Source organism: Uloborus diversus, chromosome 8 (genome assembly GCF_026930045.1).
Source record: "Uloborus diversus isolate 005 chromosome 8, Udiv.v.3.1, whole genome shotgun sequence".
NCBI lineage: Eukaryota > Metazoa > Arthropoda > Arachnida > Araneae > Uloboridae > Uloborus > Uloborus diversus.
In genome coordinates, this window is record NC_072738.1 from 32817620 (window position 1) to 32838398 (window position 20779).

At 34.6% G+C, this 20779-nt stretch overlaps 1 protein-coding gene across 1 annotated transcript in view; it reads left to right on the forward strand.

The window, feature by feature from the left end:
* LOC129228007 (BAI1-associated protein 3-like) overlaps positions 1–20779 on the forward strand; it is a 406019-nt gene that overhangs the window by 29205 nt on the left and 356035 nt on the right. The window contains exon 2 of the mRNA XM_054862634.1: positions 20533–20620. Within this exon, the coding sequence (XP_054718609.1) occupies positions 20533–20620 (88 nt within the window). The remainder of the gene's footprint in view (positions 1–20532; positions 20621–20779) is intronic.

The following is a 20779-nucleotide window of genomic DNA, read 5'->3' on the forward strand; positions in this document are numbered from 1 at the left end:
ACATTTCATTGATGAAGTACTAAGAAAGAAAATGAATCGCTACTCTGTCTTAGATAAGTCAGAGTCAAATTTAACGATTGTTTTAATCTGATTTTATCAGTTATGCCTGTCTGTTTTATTCGTTTTATGCAAATTGTAAATGTCGAACTGCTTCGAATCGACTTTTTAATGATTGCAGGATTTTCTTTGTTCTTCAAAATGTTATTGAATCCATTTAATGTAATTTTGCTGACAGGAAATCAGAAAAAGGTGTAGGGAAAAGAAGGTTAATGACGCTCACTTAAATTAAAAAACATGGATTAATAGTAAAATTTGCACAAACCATCAGTACTTGACGAAAGATAATTCCAAAGCATAAGGAATAGTGTGCAATCAACTAATTTGCAGAAAAAGATAGCATTTTGTATCGTTTATCAATTCACATCATCGATGGTGCGGTAATGACCGACATAATAGGGTAATTGCGCTAAAACTTTGGATAGAGCATTTAAGTACCACAAAAATCACAAATGTAGTTGTGTGCGGTATTCACAGCATTGAAATTTCGTGTGTGACCACTACATGAAGCTTTATTCGACCACTTTCCACATTTGGTAGCAAAACCACATTCCATTATTCATCCCGAGTTTCCCATAAAAACAGCAGAGTTCCGACTCTATATCCTTTCTAAAAAAAATCATCCGAATAGGTGCAATACTTTTGAAGTAGTGTGAATTTCAATTCGAGTGTTTTGCTTTTTTTTTTTTCAAAATGGCCCGTTTCGTGCAGAATTTTGAAAGGCTGTAACTGGGGAAAAGGAGGGATCTTGCAAAATCCTTTCTAAGACAGTTTATAAAGTCCCTTAGTTGTGACTTCTGTATTTTTTTCGGAAAAATCAGCGATGATCATGTGACATGCCCTCTCTGATTTCAAATAGAATGTCTCTTGTTTCAATAACTTGTTCACTTTTCTAAAAATAGCAAATAAATTTACAAGGGAACTACACCTATGTTTATCTACATTTGTTTGGGGGTCCAACCCCCCAAAGTTGTAGGTTTTAACTCACATTGAAAATCCTAATATGGTAGTTTAAAAAATAGGCAAGGACAAATTTGTACGTGCATGCATGAAAACATCATTTTACAGAAGTAAACTAATTATATTTCTGGCATGTACCACGCAATGTCAAATTATACTGGTACTGCTTTTTCTTGCTTATTTTTTTTAACTTGTTCTTTGTATTTGGTTATGTGTTTTGAAACTCTGTTTTTGTATGAATCAAAATTATTCTCGAAGAACTTTGATAATTTCGCGGCGTTGATTTACAACGCATGCATGTTAAATTAATTTAAAAATATCTAATCAAGTATCTACATAGCAAAAAAGCATCTTTATTAGTGCGGTTATCCTTTCAGATATGGTCGCTACTGAAACAGTCATTCCGTTTTGCTTTCTTGATCCTATCCGTAAAATACTCAAGAAGATCGTGAAATCGTATGCCTCTTTAATACTGCTCACTTACATAATTATCAGCATAAATAGTATTTAGTTTATCAATAACTTTATCCACAAATGAAAGAAAAAAAAACTAGCAAAAAAGAAGTGAAGACTTGTACCAGTGTGGGCATTAATCAATCATTTTTTTTCAATTGCCTTGTTAATTGATTAAAAAAGTAATTGCAATTAAATTAATTGCAATTAAATCAATTGCAATTAAACTATTAATTGTACTTTGCAATTAATTAAATTAGATTAATGTACGTTAATCGCTTTTCACAATTAAAATAATTGCAATTAATTTTTTAAATTGTGTTATGAAACAATTAAAACTAACAATTAACTTAAAGTATCAATAGGTACAGCGCAGCGTACAAAGTTCCAAGTAAATGTTTGTGTTTTAATTAAGGGTTTTAAAATTGTGCAAATCATTGTTTTATAGTTTAACCTGTAACAGGGGAAATCAGAAAGAAGGACATAATAGGGGACGTAAAATCTCAGAGACAGCTCTGTTTATTTTTTTTAATCGTGTAATTAAGATGCATTTCTGTAATTTCCCTCAGATGTTCTTCGGACTTTTACTAGTACGGAATTTTTTTTTTTTTTAATTTTTAATTGAAATATAAATTTTTTGAGGATATTTTGCTGGAGCCATAAGATTTTTTGGGAAAAGACATATGCAGTGTATATAATTTATTGCTCGTAATAAAGTTACTGGTACGTGAAATACACAGCCAGTTCAGTCATTTCCAGCCGAGGACTGCAGTTTCGTTTTATTAGCATGCATCAGCCCGGCAGAAGAAAGTGACTGAACTGGAGATGGAAAACCTCTTAAGGAAGTCAAGAGTGCCAAACAAACTGGTAGCTAATATAGAATTAGCGCAGACCAGACGAGTGACCGAAGCAATGGTTCGGTTCAACTCGAGTATTTCATATATTTCTGCTTTAGCCCTTGCTATTGGGCGGTAATTTACTGAAAGTTACTGATATTTTATTTGTTGCTAACATGTGTATTTAAATAGTTCGATATTAATATGGTACCCGTTTAGCGTCCACGTCCCAGGTAGACCTGTCGTCTGTAGAATATATTCTACAAAACCAGGATTTTTTTTATGAGTTAGTTTTAATTAAAATTCACAGAACAATCGACAATTGTTAATTGTAGTAAACTACAATTAACAATCAATTAATTGTTAACTGTAATAAACTACAACTAACAATTAATTGTTAACTGTAGTAAACTGCAATTAACAATTAATTAATTGTTAATTGCAATTTTCCACAATTACAATTAATTAATTGTTAACTGTAGTAAACTACAATTACCAATTAATTAATTGTTAATTGTAATTTTCCACAATTACAATTGATCAATTGTTAATCATTAATTGTCAATGCAATTAAAATTTGCCCAACTCTGACTTGTACAATGCACTAAATAAATTTCGGCCAATGTTCAATGTCCTTGCTCGCCAGTTTTTTTTTTTTTTTAAACTACTAACTGCGTATATACTAAGTTACAATTATTGAATAAGTGTGCGTTGCCAAATTTAGTATCCAGTTCACGAAAGTTCCTCTTATGAAAATCGAGAGGGATTCGAACAGAACTACAAGCAGGGTTTCCAGACGTCCCGGATTTCAAGGACGGCTAAAGTCCCGTATTCTGGCTAATAATAATACTTTACAAAAAGAGACATTATTTTAAGGGGGAAACAATAACAAAACATGTGAAATAAAGAGCAAAAAGAAAATCATGTGGCAGCAAATGCAAAAATTGTTATCGTTTTGATTTGTTTTGTAGGTTTTTTTGTTTTTGGCGGCAGACAATGAGGCTTACTCAGTCAAATTTCCCCATTGACTGGTGTGTCATTAAAAAGCAAGTTTTGCTCGACGATTCCTTTCATTACTATTTCCGATAAAGTAGTCACATTTACCAAGAAAATTTTTTGATGTCACCGATTCTCTTATAGCAGACGCAAGTAAAAAATGAATTAGCATCTGTTTCTCTCATCGTCGATCTGTATGCTGAACATCGTTTCTATTGCTTGCTTTATTCTCTGAGATAGATTTCCTCCAAAATTGTGCTCACCCATAAACATACTGAGAGGAATCTTCCGAAAGCTATAAAAACATGGTTGTTTATCACCCCTTAATAATACACCATAACCAGTAATTGTACTCAATCTCAAAACTATCCTCTCCCCCCCCCCCTTCAGTCCTAGAAGCCTGTCCCGTATTTATTGTTCTTAAATCTGGCAACCTTGACTACAAGTGTTGTGAAGTCGACTTTGCCGTAATATCAATTTTGACGATGCTCCAGCAATAACAGGCGGTAATGGGCATTGTCCATAGGATTACTGCAACTGATTCATTTGTTTTAGCAATGGTATGTATCCAATAGCATTGCGCGCATAACGATGAGGAACATATAAAAATAATCACAAACTCACAAAGATTTTAAGTCGTGTTAACCAAGCATACGAGTGCAGTATTCTTCAAATGTCAGCAAAACAAGAAAAGCACTTTCTTTTCTTTCTTACTTTTTTTTTTTTTTTTTAAATTTGTGTATGTATTTCAGTTTGCGTGAAGTTCTGTTCTCACAGTACTTTTAGGGTATATTAATGACCTTGTTTATGTACCTTCACTAAAAAAAGTGCTAGATTACTAGGATAGAATCCACAAGGCAGTCATGACTATAAGTAAGATATTATAGAAACTACCAGGAGAACGCTGCACGCTACCAGGGCTTAATACACACTCAAAAAGGAACGCTTTTCTTGTTTTGTCGTTATTCATAAACTGCTATACTTGTATACCTTGTTTACACAGTTCCAAATTTTTGATAAGTTTGTTTTCATATATTCTACATTGTTGTACGTGCATACTTTTGGATATATAGCGTTTTGAAAACCAATGAATTATTTGTAGTAGCTATATATTTATTTTTCACTTGTTCATAACTTATATGTTCAGTGAACTACAATTATTAGATCGAGCTTTATATTGGCCACATAAGGGTAATTTTCACTAAAACAATCCGTACTTTACCAATGTTTACTGTTAAATTCCTTTTATTTAAAGTTCACAATCATTTTTACTTCATTCATCCCATTTTAAAAATTATTAGCCAGTTTTTGCTAACCATTTACAAATTATTATAATATATACATAACAGAAAATTTTATTTATAATCATATTTTCCCTTAGCCCCCAGATAAAATTCCCGAAACGTAACTCTTGCCATCAATGATTTTCACAGATCCAAATGCTGGTTTATCCTATCTTCCACAAAAGAAATTTAAAACTTCCGTATAAAATATCAAAGAAATTCAATACATGTGTCACAATCGAAAATATACATTTCAGCTGTGAGAAAAGAATATTTCAGGGGAATTTATATGCTGACATAAATTTCCATTTTGGAATTTCTGAGTTTCATGAAAAGGGCAATTTTTTGAAATAAATGTGTAGAATGTTGGGCAATCTTCATATTTCTCTCTCAAAAAAGTCATTTCTGAGATACATTCCTGTTGTGAAATTTATTCGTGTCCCAAAATAATATTACTGACTAAAATAAATGTTATTGAATATTTTATTTTACTTTTATTTCCAACTAGTGGTACCCGCACAGCTTTGCCCGTAGTAGAAAATTAAAATGTCTTTTGGTTCGCCTGTATACAGTGAAACTTGTGCATAACAATACTGTCTATAACAATAAACCTGTCTTTAACGATAACCTCTCTATAACAATACTTTTTTTAGGTCCCAACAGTATCGTTGTGTAGACAGGTTTTACTGTATTTACAAATAATGTATGGTGAATTTCTCGCCAATTGGCTTGCCCATGCTACGGTTCCACGTTATGATAACTTGGTAATTTACTCGTCCATCTTATGATAATTTTGCTCGGGAAAACGTTCTTTAAATTAGTACAGAAAATAACAAAATCGAATTTTCGGAAGATCGCTTCGAGGTGCACACCCCCATGCTACAAACTAACTTTGTGCCAAATTTCATGAAAATCGGCCGAACGGTCTAGGCGCTATGCGCGTCACAGAGATCCAGACATCCAGATAGACTTTCAGCTTTATTATTAGAAAAGAAGCAGCAATTCTCGTACACGAATACATTTCTAACGCACCCAACCAATTTAAGGAGTATTTTTAAACCCATCATACATGCTACTGGTTTTACGCTTTCCTTTCTTTTACATCCAACAAGTATATGGAAAAAATATTGGATTCGTAAAATTTCGATTCTTGAGGCGTACTAAACTCATTTCGTCCATTTGTTGAAATCTCTGTTCGTCAGCGTGTGTTTCTTTGTGGAAAAACATACGTTTCTAGTCGTTGTTGTTCAAAAAGTAATGAAAGGCGCATAGATTTTGGTTAGAAAGGGATAGAGCGAAACTTAATGTATCCGCATAGTGCTCATTAGATTTTGGTAGAGAGGGATAGAGCGAAACTAAATGTATCGAATCGTGCTCATTAGATTTTGGTAGAAAAGTGTAGAGCGAAACGTATTGTATCCGCATAATGCTCATTAGATTTTAGCAGACAGGGATTAGAGCGAAACTTAATGTATCGTATGGTGCTCATTAGATTTTCGTAGAAAAGGATGGAGCGAAAATTAATGTATACGCATAGCGCTCATTAGAGTTTGGTAGACAGAGATAGAGCGAAACTTAATGTATCGTATGGTGCTCATTTGATTTTGGTAGAAAAGGATAGAGTGAAACTTAATGTATCCGCATAGTGCTCATTAGATTTTGGTAGAAAGGGATTAGAGCGAAACTTAATGTATCGTAAGGTGCTCATTAGATTTTGGTAGAAAGGGCTAGAGCGAAACTTAATGTATAGTAGTGCTCATTAGATTTTAGTAGACAGACATAGAGCGAAACTTAATGTATCCATATGGTGCTTATTAGACTTTGGTAGTACGCCAAAATTATTTTCTAATAACTTTCTAATTCATAAGCTATATATACAGAGAATCCCTTCCCACTTGGACCAATGTGGGAAAGAAATCGCAGATGCTCTTGTCAAAGAGGGTGCCAATGAACCATTGAAAAATTATAACTGCTTAAAATTTATTCAAGAAGAAAAGACAGACTTAGGGGACTTGGAACCTAGACTTGGAGGCGTCCTCTGGTTTATGATTGGTACAGCAGAGATCGCTAGGGCTGTACTCTTGCACAAGGACGGATAAAAGGAGAGGGTTATGAGTGTCACGACCCCTCCAAAACCGTCGATAATCCGCTCACGTTGGGTTCAAACACTTTATGAATAAAATGTAAACAATTTCAGCAAAATTTTCAATTTATTACTTATATTTAAAAGTAAGATTTGAAATGCTTCTTATCGTTGCTCATGAAATCAGTTAGTAACATTTATGTTCAATTTGGTGCTTTTTACTGTCCCCCAAGGATCCAAGCAGTTTCAGAGTTTTTTTCCTATCCGAAAACGTGCCGTTCGCTCATGTGGGAAGGGTGGGGGGGGGGAGGGGGTCATTCTTAAGCATGACCTCCCCTCTAAAATGATAGCATGTATCCAATCCTGCTCTGTCCTCTGTTAAGGACAGGACCCGACAAACTGCAGTCTCCAAACTTTCTTTGCTACTGATCACCTGAAATACTTCAAATATAAACTGGGTGGGAAAGTTCGCTCTATCTGCACTAAATGTAACACCGAGCAGGCTTCCTTCAGTTATATACTGACTTTTCTGTGTCTTAATAAGACGGACCTGTTTAAATGTCCTCCACTTGACTTTCTGAGGACTTTTGGATCTAACCACACTGTAAACACAATTCAGAAACGTTTCTGGAAAATAATGTGCCCGATTTCTGAAAGCATCAAGCCTTGCGAAAAACAGGAATGGTTTCCGCTAAAATTCAGTAACCTTCCTGAACTTATCCTGAAATCTTTCTGAAGAATTCAGTAATGTCCCTGGTTAAAGCCAGTTGCGTCTCTAGCAGCTTCAGTGGTAGTTTTAAAAAAATAGCTTAACACCTCCTAATTTGCCATCTTGCCAAGAGAGCTTCAAAAGCAATATTATAAACATGACCTAAGTTAAGATAGAGTGGCAAGTAAGTACCATAAATCTAACTCGCCTGCAATTCATGCAAAGCTTCGGAGTCCAGAGACTTTATTCGCTTTGATTAGGAGCTTATATATATATATATATAGAGAGAGAGAGAGAGAGAGAATCTAACTCGCCTACAATTCATGCATTTCTACGTTTGGGAGCTTAGAACCTAACTCGTCTGCAATTCATGCAAAGGTACGGAGTCCAGAGACTTTATTCGCTTATAATTGGAAGCTTAGTTAAATGGACAGGCCGCAACCGACCTTATTCGCTTTGATTGGGAGCTAAGTCAACTGGACAGGCCGTAACCAAACTGCAGCCGATACACTTAATAAATACGCTCACGTATGTTTTAAACTGGTAGCTATAAATATTTTTTGAAAACAGTGAGATGTCTGCATTTGTGCGACTTGCAACAATTTAGGAAACTTCTTAACAAATATACTTGATTTTCATACTAGGAAGTGGATACAAATCCGTGAAATCTCGAAGCGTTCCACGAAAATAATCAGTAAAGTTTTAGATTTTTTTTTTCAGTGCAAGGAACATGGACTTGGTCAAGCCAAGAGCTAGTCCAGGTAAGATTACTCACAGCAGTAACAATAAATCGGGGCCATTGTTCCATGTGAAAAAAACGGTGGAGCAAGTTTTTTTGATTTTTTTTCTTTATGCGTGAAAGATGTAGCTATAAAAAATTATCTAAGTGCTTTAAAAAATAGGGGGCACGGCCAATTGTTTTCCCCTTTAGAATGACTAACGGAGCAAACACATATGTCTTCTACGTTTCCTCAACAATTTTACATACTGCCAGACCCGTGTTTACGATTTTGCTACTCTACGCCAAGCTCTGGGCAAAAAAATTGAGTTTACGAGAATGTTCTTTAATTTTTTCAAGGATTCATCAAAAATAATATTCAAAATGCATCCGACAGAAATATTTTGCTTCTAAACAGTCAGTTATGAACAGAACAGGCAAATTGCCTGTTACAGTCCAGTTTTTGTTGTAACGAGCAATTTTCAATATTTTTCTAAATGTACATTTTTTAAAATTATTTTCAAAGGATGTTCAAAATTGATGACACCCACACACACACACGTGGGTGTGTGTGTGTGTGTGTGTGTGTAGAAGAGATGAATTGGTGTCGGAACACGACACTACTTTTCTGGAGGGGAAAAAAATCCCATTTTCTCATAAAACTGGTCACTACTTAGGATTCAGTTTATCAGGATTGCCATTTAGGTACTGGAATTTTACAAATTCACTTCTGCAAAATATGTACTCAGATTATATACTAGCGGTACCCGCACGGCTTTGCCCGTAGTAGAAAATTAAAAGTTCATTTGGTTCGCCTGTATATTTACAAATAAGGGATGATGAGTTTCTCGCCAATTTGATTTTTTAATTTGCTCCTCCATGGTCGCATATGGTATTTTGCTTATCCACGTTATAGTAATTTGCTAGTCCACGTTACGGTAGTTTGCTCTTCCATGTCATATTAATTTGCTCATTAAAATATTTTTAAAAAATTGGAATAGAAAAAGGACAAAATCGAATTTTCAAAAATTCGCTTCAAGGTGCTCAACCCTATGCTACGAACTAATTTTGTGCCAAATTTCATAAAAATCGGCCGAACGGTGTGGGCGCTATGTGCGTAACAGACATCCAGGCATCCAGAGATCCAGATATCCAGACATACAGACTTTCAGCTTTGTTATTATTAAAAGATATAACTGTGTGTGTACTGCCGGCATAAGAGCACACGCTGTGAACGTGACATATGGCGCAACTTCTCTCAGATGACCCTACTCGAAATCCAGTGCGAAAATCAATAACAGAGTTTTAAACTCTCTGCATCTCTTTAAAGTCAAGAGTTTCTCGCAATAACTGAAATTTAATATCCCAGTCCGGCGACGGATTTTCTTTGCACCGTGGGGATAACAAGGAGGTCCGGATCGATAGATAGCCTAAAAATAGCGATTAATATCAAGTGATTAAAGACGGTATGCAGACAGGCTCGTTGTTTACAACTTCTGCAAAGAGGAAGGAGTGCAAATATCTTTTCTCAGATAAAGACGAAGATATATCTTTGTCTTAAATTAATCTTATTTGCTATCTGAAAGTGAAAAACGCTTTAAAAGGATTTTGTCAATGAAACGAGTTATAGTTGCTTATTGACAAGTTGAAGCCATTGAAGATCAATCACTTTAGGACTTCGGTAAAAAGTAATGAGATTTGAAAGAGTATCTTTTGCAATGTTACATCAGTATATCAACAAACTTGATTCAAAGGAAAGTAATGGTTATGACTTCAACATTATTCGTGGAAAAGTAAAACAATAAATAAATAACGCCATTCCCATTTTTTTATGTAGGGTAAACCGATGTATTAATGAACACTAAACACAATTTCATTTTCAAGAGTTCATTACATCGTTAGAAAACTGTAGCATTAGGTACATAATAATAAAAGCATTTAAGCTGATACATGTAATTATTTTTAAAAGTTTGAGACAGCGTTTATGTTTCTACAACAAGTTTTTTTTGGGGGTATTAAAATGAAAAAAATAAATAAATAAATAAAAAATCCACCCAGTGGTTGAACATCCCTAAACAGCGACAAGCTCAGTATCTTTTAGTCATTTTCTGTTTGGAAATGCATATAACAAAATTACAACCGCCGATTCATCTAAGAAAAATATTTTGAAACCTTTACTTAAAAACAACTAGTATGTTGTGGCCATCACGAAACTTTCTTCTATATCTTTCTTATAATTCTGATCCCTCCCCATGGGAGGAAGCAATATTCCCAACAAAAACAAAATTACACATGCTAAAACTTGACGACCATCCCAATTCCTGATTTATCTCAAAAGCAAAGCAGAGAATGAAAATTGAAAATTATTTTAAAAGCCTTGCTTAAAATAATTACAAACATTAATTTGTTAACAAACACAAAATGGCAAACAGTTAAAAATTTTAAATCATTGAGATAATATATTTCCGATAATTTCCATGCAATTAAAAGCACGAGATAAACGCAGACTACAGTCTATTACGATTTATCTTTCTGATTGTTGCAATTATAAAGCTATTTTTATTCACACAAATAAAAAAAAATCAGCCCTCCCTCCCCATGGAGCTATTGGCGCCAAAATTGAACCAACGCCTGTTTACATATGGATTCATATTTATTCCAAATTTCATCCAGAACATAGCATTACTTCTTAAGATATGGCACTCAAAATGAAAAAAAAAAAAAAAAAAACGTTCGATTGCGCAACCCCCTTTTTAGTTGTTGACGCCAAAATGGAATCATTTCTTATACCCTCTAAGGGCTACTTGTCGATAAATTTTTGTTTGATTCCGTTCATTATTTCTTGAGATACAGCAGTCACAATTGACGACAAAAAACGTTCTTTAGCTCAACCCCCGTTTGAGCTATTGACACCAAAATTGAATCAGGACCTGTTAACTGTTATGGGCAACATATGGGCAAAATTTTGTTTGCTTCCGCCAGTTACTTCCTGGGGAATAGCAGTCACGCAAAACTCAAAAAACGTCCTATTGCTCCACCCCCCTTGGAAAAATTCGCGCGAAAAACCAATGGGCACAAGTTCACATAGGGGCACATACGTGTATCAAATTTCGTTCGATTTCATGTGGTAGTTTTTGCTGTATAGCGGCCACAAAAAACTGGTCATACACATACGTGACACACACACACACACAGACATTTTCCAAAAATGGTCGAAATGGACTCAGCACACCTCAAAACGTTCAAATCCTTCGAAATACGAAAATTTGCACGAATCCAATACTTTCTTCTATATATTAGATACACAGTAAAAAGAAAGGACTTCATGCATGGGCATTCACTGCTTGGTCTACAACATAATTATATTTAAAAGAAGGGGGAACTTTTAAGGCATTGCGTTATGGTTCTTTTGTGGGGGGGGGGGGGGGGGAGGATAAAAGGGTTGCATTTTCTATTCGTTTTGTTTTTGTAAATGTAGAAAAGGAAGTTATTACTGTCAATTCATTCAAGAAATAAATTGTAAAAATTACAAAGACTTTTTTTTTTATAAACAAATTCTAGCCTTTCATTAATTGGCGGTGCTCATATACTGATCGATCTACATTATTCCATATAAATAACCTATGCAATGTAACCCGAATTGTTCAGAAATGAAAGCGAAATTTCGAGGGAGGAAAAACACGTTTAATTTTTTTGCACAAATTTACTTATTACTTGCATAATAAGAAAACACACCTTCAAGTAATACAAAACCTCACCTCAGGATGGAAACCAACTCCGAAATCGGACAATGTCCGAAAAAAAATAGACGATGATGGATCACTGACAAATCCACGAAGTTCAAAATCACACTTTAATTTGGAGTCTCTTCACTTGAATTTTGTCAATTCTCAATCGTAGTCCAGTTTGCACGAAATTTTATGATTTTCAATAACTCGAACATCCCTTAGGCTCGAAGTTTTCCTTTGGTCTCAAAATAATTTTGTGTTTTCAACACAAAGTTGTCTCCATATCTCGAATGTACTGTTTTTAAGTCGAAGTTTCTTCGAGAGTTTCGTTTCCATTTTATGCATAAAAATGCAGCCAAAATACGAAAAAAAAGTTTTTTTATTTTCTTAACCAAATTGTTTTGTTTAACAGCGTGTGTAAATGGGATAAATTTATTTGCAATTCTGCTTCTTAATGCACACAGTGTTGCAAGATTACGTGAGAAATAACCGATTTAGCTTCTTTTTGCCACGGCTGACGACCTCAAATTTTATTGTTGGCTAATTTTTGAGAGACATAAAATTTTAGCAAAAATTGAAATAGATAGCCTTTATTTTCTCTTTCGGGACAAAGAGGCATTTAAGCAATACAGAGTGAAATCAAAAGAAAAGAAATTAGACCTGCGACATACAAACTTAATGACGTTTTAAGAAGCGATATAAAATACAAGCAGTTCAAAAATAACTTCTTTTCGAAGCATCCTAACAATATGTATTTTCTGCAAAGATATTTTTACGTAGTATCAATAATTAATTTTATTCACACTTTAAGTGTTACTGTCTATCCATTATGCACAAGTCTTGAAAAAGAAAATAAATATAATTCTTCGGAAGGCTGGAATAGGAACTTCCGATAACTCGAACTACCGATTACTTGAAGATTTTAGCCGGCCCCTAGGGACTTCGAGTTATTAAGAGATTACTGTACTGATTTTCTTTCTTTCTTTCTTTTTTTACAAGGTAAACCCATTTTATAATTCTTGTAACTTGATTTTCCAAATGGAAGTGCAAAAAAGTGTTTTTCTCTACATTTCTTTCTCAAGATAAAAATAAAGTTTGAAAACAAATTTGAAATAAATGGTAGCAGCTAATCCTACATTTAAATTGGAGATTTCTTCTTCAGTAAGGAAATATTTTATGTAATAACCAAGCAGGTCAAGGACAAAAAAAAAAAAATAAATAAATAAAAAAGAAAAAGGTTGCTTCGGAATTTATCTAATTTTAAAGTTGAAGAAAAGTCTAGACAGCGGAGGAAAAGCGTTAGGCGCAGGAAAACATCAAATTCTGAGCAGGAAAAATTAGAACTTTAAAGTATTTGCACGCAACTTATTTTTCTGTCGTCGAAATTGAATTATTGGAATACATAGTAAAATCAAAAAAGACCCATTTTCTCGAGGATATTTTTCTCTCTTAGTCTGTAATCAAATATTTGTATATTCATTGAAAATACTAGATGCAGGAATTGTTCCGTTTAAAGATGAAAGCTGCAGAAAGCAGAATTTACCCCTCCGCTGGGTTGTGCAGAAGTTTTTTGCAGAAGGTTTTTGCCAGAGCTAAATCTGAATTCGTTTTATTATTATCATTATTATTTTAAAGCTTTAAGGTACTTATATGCTTTTAAAAAAAATCTTGATTTTTTTTACATTGACGAGTAATAAGTCAAACAATTTGCTCAATATTAAAAAAATTGCAAATATATTATCATTGTAAAAACAAATCAAAACATAACACATTATTTTCGGGTAACATTCCGGGATTGCACTGGTTTCCACCAGTTTCCTGTGGAAATCATGCTTTTAAAAAAATCTTGATTTTTTTTTTACATTGACGAGTAATAAGTCAAACAATTTGCTCAATATTAAAAAAATTGCAAATATATTATCATTGTAAAAACAAATCAAAACATAACACATTATTTTCGGGTAACATTCCGGGATTGCACTGGTTTCCACCAGTTTCCTGTGGAAATCATGCTTTTAAAAAAATCTTGATTTTTTTTTACATTGACGAGTAATAAGTCAAACAATTTGCTCAATATTTAAAAAAATTGCAAATATATTATCATTGTAAAAACAAATCAAAACATAACACATTATTTTCGGGTAACATTCCGGGATTGCACTGGTTTCCACCAGTTTCCTGTGGAAATCATGCTTTTAAAAAAATCTTGATTTTTTTTTACATTGACGAGTAATAAGTCAAACAATTTGCTCAATATTTAAAAAAATTGCAAATATATTATCATTGTAAAAACAAATCAAAACATAACACATTATTTTCGGGTAACATTCCGGGATTGCACTGGTTTCCACCAGTTTCCTGTGGACATCAAGTAGTTTTGCAAAAACATTTCCTGAATTGCTACAACTTGTACGAATGCAACCGTCTCGCTATTGTAAAAAATATGCTTAGCTGCCAGTTTTAAAATAAACTCAGCGGTTTTATTTAGTTTTTTGCTTTCTGCACCATTACAGCCGTTTCAAATAGATGGAACCGAAAACAGGACGGAGTGTAGTTTCTGTGTTGTGTAGCTTTGCTGAAAGAAGAGGCTAGCAAAGAGTGGAAAGTTACATATTTATTCTAGAAAAGTAACAGGATTTTGTTTGCGAAGGTTTATGGATTAAAATTACAGATTTTCTCGGGAAAACTGTCTTTTTTTTTTGTTTGTTTGTTTTTAGTCAGATATGTTATTGGCAGAATTTAGGCCCTTCAGCTGTCCATTATTCTCCAGGAACGCCACTGATTTTTTTTTTTTTTTTTCTTTTTTAAATAATGATACACGTCCAGTAAACGCAGCAAAATCAAAAATTAAGATTACGTAATATTGGTCGTTTTAACTGTTTCTCAATACTTAAACTCAGTTAAAATGGTTTATGTTCCTGTGTGCTGAAGGTTCAGCTGGAATGAAGGGGAAACAGGTCGCCGAGTTCATGAGTGTTTTCCTCGCGTTTGCTTAACCCCAAGAATAAAGAATAGATCAGAAACTATCTTCATTTCTGGTCATAGCCCTTTCATCCAACATTTACATAGCTCCATGGTTTCAACTATGAAACTCGCGCGACGGTATGATAATTCGGAACTCCAGCGCTCGAATACGCTACCTTGCGGTGATTTACAATACTGCAAATGAAACTAAAACATTGCCACGTTGCGTTCCACGTGTGTCTGTTGACGTAAACACAGGCAGTTTGTTCTGAGTATTTATTAACGCAATCGATGTGTCTTAGTTTGCTTTCAGCTACAGAAATTAATTCGTCCCTTAGTAGTATTCTCTAGCTTCTCAAAATAATGTTAGTTTTCATTATTTCCTTACTAATTGGTGAAAGCGAAAATTCTGGATTAACAAACTTGGATAAAGTTATACAAGGCAAAAAATTTTATTGTTTTGTATGAATTTGTAAGAATATGGGGTTTTTTTTAATCTTAAATTAATTAAACTTACCATAATTTACAGCAGCATTTAGTTGGAATGGACAGTATGCAAAATATTTTCTTGAATATACTATCGTAGAACAAAATGAATAACCGAGAAAGAATTTACTTTATTCCTTTTATTCTCAGCTGAAAGGTTTCGCCAAATTTGTTTAGGGTTATAGTTTTAGTATAGTGCGAGCAAAGTAGCCTTGGCGAGATTTCGCGTTTTTAGTTAAACCATTTTTAATTTTTATCATGAATGGAATAAAATGGTAGTAAGATTACAGAATTCGATAAGTGAAAAGAAATAATGGTCAATCAACTGAAAAGAAAACTACCACCATATATCCGTGAGAATTTTGTTGATGATTTGCATAACATGACACAATTAAATCGTAACTCAGAAATTAGAAAAATCGAAACAGAAAATTTTTAAATTAACCGATTCGGGAATTCGAGAGAAATAACTCAGCTACAAATGGAAAACAATAAGCGCTAGCCAAGCAAGGCAAAAAAGTGTCATCTTCTTTCGATAACAATTTGTAATGTCATATTGAATTTTCTAGCATTAATTGTTATTCTTGTCAGGCTACAATTATTATTTAGTTTTATCAAAAATTGATAAATATCGAATTCAACATCGTGGAAATAGCTGCTTAGAACTACGAACTACGTAGTTTGCATTAATCTTTCCCGTTTAGTAATGCTTCTTGAATTCTCATTTCTTTCTACGTGGGCCAGAATATCCACAAGACTTTGAAAATTAATTTAAAAAGAATAAAGCGAAAAAATCATACGTACGAACAAAAATCACAACACTTTTAGCATTTTCTTCGTTACCATGTGCGTTTGTTTTAGTTTTTAAGTCGGCCATTAGACAGTGACTGCAGTGCCCCCTATAGTTCGTTGGAGTTGCGAATTTGATAATATGTTTTGTGTGGTAATATTTAACATGCAGGGAAATGCTTTATCGTGACAAGGCTGAACTATATCGGGTGACTTAACTGTTTTACTGGTAACGCTGTCATTTTCTTTACTAATAATAAAGCAGAAAGTCTCTCTGTCCGGAGGATGTCTGTAGGATGTCTGTAGGATGTCTGTGACGCGCATAGCGCCTAAACCGTTCGGCCGATTTTCATGAAATTTGGCACAAAGTTAGTATGTAGCATGGGGGTGTGCACTTCGAAGCGATTTTTCGAAAATTCGATGTGGTTCTTTTTTTATTCCAATTTTAAGAAGAAAAAAAACTATCGTAAATTACGAAATTATCATAACGTGGAACCGTAACATGGGCACAAGCCAATTGGCGAGATACGAAGTTATCATAACGTGGAACTGTAACGTCGGTACAAGCCAATTGGCGAGAAAATTCACCATACATTATTTGTAAATATACAGGCAAACCAAAAGACCTTTAATTTTTCTATTACGGGCGAAGCCGTGCGGGTGCCACTAGTAGGAGAATAAAGGAATGTAAAAATTGGTCAACAATGACCGCTATCTACTGGAGTTAATGTTTAATCCACTGGAATTAGGGTTAAACTGCCAAATTTAACTTAAACTACCAAAATATCACCAAACAGGCAATCATTGCGTTCAGATGTACATAGAAGCAAATTTTCACCCGTCATACTATGACAGGGGACTTTCTAGTTATATGTATGAGGATAAAAATCTGGATGTCAGAGTCGGAGTCTAAAAACCGAAGTTCGGTTGATTTTGTGGTAAATTAGTCGAAGTCGGCCATTTTCCCTTGGAGTCCGTATTTCTGAAAAGGCAGCAGTAAGAATCGCACTGATTTTGGTGAAAAGGGATCGGAGTCGGTAGACAAAGGCTTTAAAATTCCAATAGTCTTTGAGTCAAAGTTGGGTTGATTCTAAGGTAGAAGAGTCGAAGTCGGTCATTTTCCCTCCTAGTCCGTATCTCAGTCAAGGCAGCAGTAAGAATCGGAGTCGCACTGATCTTAAGGAAAAAGTCGGAGTCGGGAGTCAAGGCTTTAAAGAATCGGACTTAGACATTTTCTCTTCGAGTCTATTTCTGCCAAGGCTGTGGAGTCAGTGACGGAGTCATTGAGTTGGAGTCGGAATAATTTTAGGGCCCTCAAGTATCGAAGTCGAGGGGCCTTAAATTCTAAAAAAAAAAAAAGAGTCGGAGTCGGTAGTTAGTTATTTTCCCACTTGGCAGCCCTTGTAAAAGCTTTTGCGCTTTGAAATCATATTACAAATACAAATGTGACGACCAGCAACAGGCTCTTGGCTCAGCTGGGCTGGTCCTAGTCAATTTATTTGTCCCCAATGAAAATCAATTCCCCTCTTACAGCTGTCCACCCCCTTGCTCTATACCGCTTTTTCCGGTAAGCTGTTCCAAGGGCCCACAACCCTCCTAAAGTAGTAGTTTTTCCATTTTTCCAGGTTAGCCTGAGATTTGAATAGCTTAAAACAATGATCCCCCTCATCCTGCTTTCGGTGTAAAAATGTAATCCATTAACATCATTAATTTTGATAAATTTAAACAACTGAATCATGTACCCTCTGATCCTCCCTTGCTCCAGACTATACATATTAAGCCTATTAAGTCATATGAAATCTATTTAGTTTATATTGATCTCCGTCTTGCGTCAAGTGTTTAAGGCTACAGCATATGGTATTTCGCTTTTTATGAATAAATTTTTCTATTTCTTGAAACCAAAAGCTGAGAATATATTGAGAATCTGCGCAATTTTTTCAATTTTCTTTTGCCTACAAGTAATTTTTCGTGTTGTCTTTAATGTTAAAAAGTCTTAATTGATCAAAAAATATCCTTAAAACAGCTAAATCAGAAGAATCTTTCCCACACATATTTCTCATCAAGACTCTTTTCTAACAACGTTTGTTTGAACCAAATCCGCGGTATTTAGTTAATCTCTTTATGTTAGTACTAGTGGCACCCGCACGGCTTCGCCCGTAATAGAAAAATTAAAGGTCTTTTGGTTCGCTTGTATATTTACAAATAATGTATGGTGAATTATCTCGCCAATTGGCTTGTACCGACGTTACAGTTCCACGTTATGATAATTTCGTATCTCGCCAATTGGCTTGTGCCCATGTTACGATTCCACGTTATGATAATTTCGTAATTTATGATAGTTTTTTTTTTCTTACAATTTGAATAAAAAACAGAACCACATCGAATTTTCGAAAAATCGCTTCGAGGTGCACACCCCCATGCTACATACTAACTTTGTGCCAAATTTCATGAAAATCGGCTGAACGGTTTAGGCGCTATGCGCGTCACAGACATCCTACAGACATCCTACAGACATCCAGACACCCAGACATCCTCCGGACAGAGAGACACTCTGCTTTATTATTAGTATAAAGAAGAACAAAGAAAATTTGAAAGGAAGTCTGTGGCGGGCTTGCGTACAGGAGACCCCTTAGCACCTGCAGCCCCTAAAGTTTGTACAAAATTTCTTCGAGTCCCGGTAGTTTGCACATGGGGTTTTGTTTTTAAAATTTGAATAAATTTTTTAATAATTAATTTTTTTCAGCTCAAATTTCGCGTAAATTGCCTATTATTGCCTATTAAAGGGGGGGGGAATTACTTGCACATATTAATATTGAATATCGTTGGAAAAGGTAAAATTTCCCGCGTTCTACGCAATTTGTTTCAATGCTTACTTAAATACGATGGAAGTTATTTGCGCTTTTAGCTCGAACTTTTTTAGGCTTAGCAAAAATTTAGGCACTACTTTCTTCATTAAATCTATCAGTAAAAAGTGAAGGAATTGTCCACAGTTTTCTTTTTGCAACCACTGGAAACAGCGGCTTTTTGTACGCCAGATCTAACTCAACCTATGGTCGAAAAACTTAGCATCTCCAAAGGAAAAAAAGTTACAAGCAGTTTTAATCAAGTTCGAAAAAATCTCATTTCCATTCAAATTATTGATGTTTTACTTGGCGTTGCCGTAGTTACGTCTTTCTTATTCACAAATTTTAAGGGTTTCGATTTTAACGGAAAATCTTAGGCTCATCTCAATTCAAGCCCGAAGCTAAAAAGCAAAATATATTACTAGAGACCACGAATATGAAAGCGACTTTTCAAACGGACACAACAGCAGTTTTGCAATGCTCAGGATCCTCTTAACTCTTATCGCTCTGCAAGTTGGTACAAATCATTTTGAAACCCCTGGAAGGGGTGCTTTTTGTTCCAAAGGGAGCTCATAATGCGTTTTTAATCCGTTTCTTTCTAATTGCTGATTTAAATCTTTGCGAATCAAATAAGATTGCGAAGCAATCTTCGGGGGTTGTTGAGCGTTAGCGAGCAGGGGTGAGGGCTCCCTAGTATAAATGCATAAATACATAGATTATATAAATAGTTTGGGATGTATATTGGCATTTAGTTTCTCCGCAGGCGTTAATGTTAAGGTTTTTTGAACTGTTCAAAGCTGAGAGAAAAATTGTTCGAATCAAAAAGCGAAGTATGGGAATGAAGTGTCCGCGCAGAGATCTTTCGAACAAGAAAAAGTTGATATTCGAATCAGACTAGTCACTCAAAAGTTATTAGTGGAAACCAGCCAACAGACCAATATTTTCTTTTTTTTTTACATTAACGGCAAAGTAGGTAAAAAATTGGAAGTATTTTAACTTTATAATTACTGTTACTTTTCACTTTTTTTGGCAACAGTTAAAAAGCAAAAGTAAAACACGGGCATTACTGCAGAGAAAGTAACAGAAGAAGTAGCCTTTGAAAAGGACGATCATTTTGAACTGTTTGCCTTAAGATCTTACACAAATGATCTTGTGCAGTTGATGTTTGGAAAATATCTATTGTAAAACATTCTTCATTATTTCTGCATATTTTTACAACCTCTCTTGTTTGTATTGAAATCCTTCTAAAACTTGAAACTGAAGTTCCTTTGTTGCGTGGAATTCCATTTCAAGACTTCTCTTATTCTTAAAAAGCGTTGTCCCCGTCCAGCGGATTTAAATTTGTGCGTTTAAGTACATTCCACGTCCTTTTAAAATGAACTCTTTCGAAACCGTCAACAGGTCTCAAACAAAAGCAAGTTATTAGGGAAAACTCGAGCTTTCTTCTAATACTATTCCACGTTCAACTGTTCCCTAGATACGGGAAACAAAGGAATAAAAAAAAATCCTTTTTTCACTCTCAGAAATAAAAAAAAAACAGGCTTCAAATCAAAACAGATCGGTTGATGTGTATTTTTCGACAACTCCTTTAATCTTGTCTTATACATTTTTCTTCTTTTTTTCCCAGGCTTCAAGAAACGGATGGCAACTTTTTCGAGAATTTCACGGCGTTGTCATGGAAACAAGAAAACAGGAGGCTTCAAGCAGCTCGGGAGGTAAGTCGGAAAAAAATCTTTTCATAATGTTTTGGAACGAAGAAATGCAAACAAGTGGTTTAGAAGGCGGAACCTAACAAGACAAAAATGTGAAGCTTTTCGGTATACCTGAAAATATACCTTCAAAGGGACGCATAATTTCCATCATTTTTCATGCAG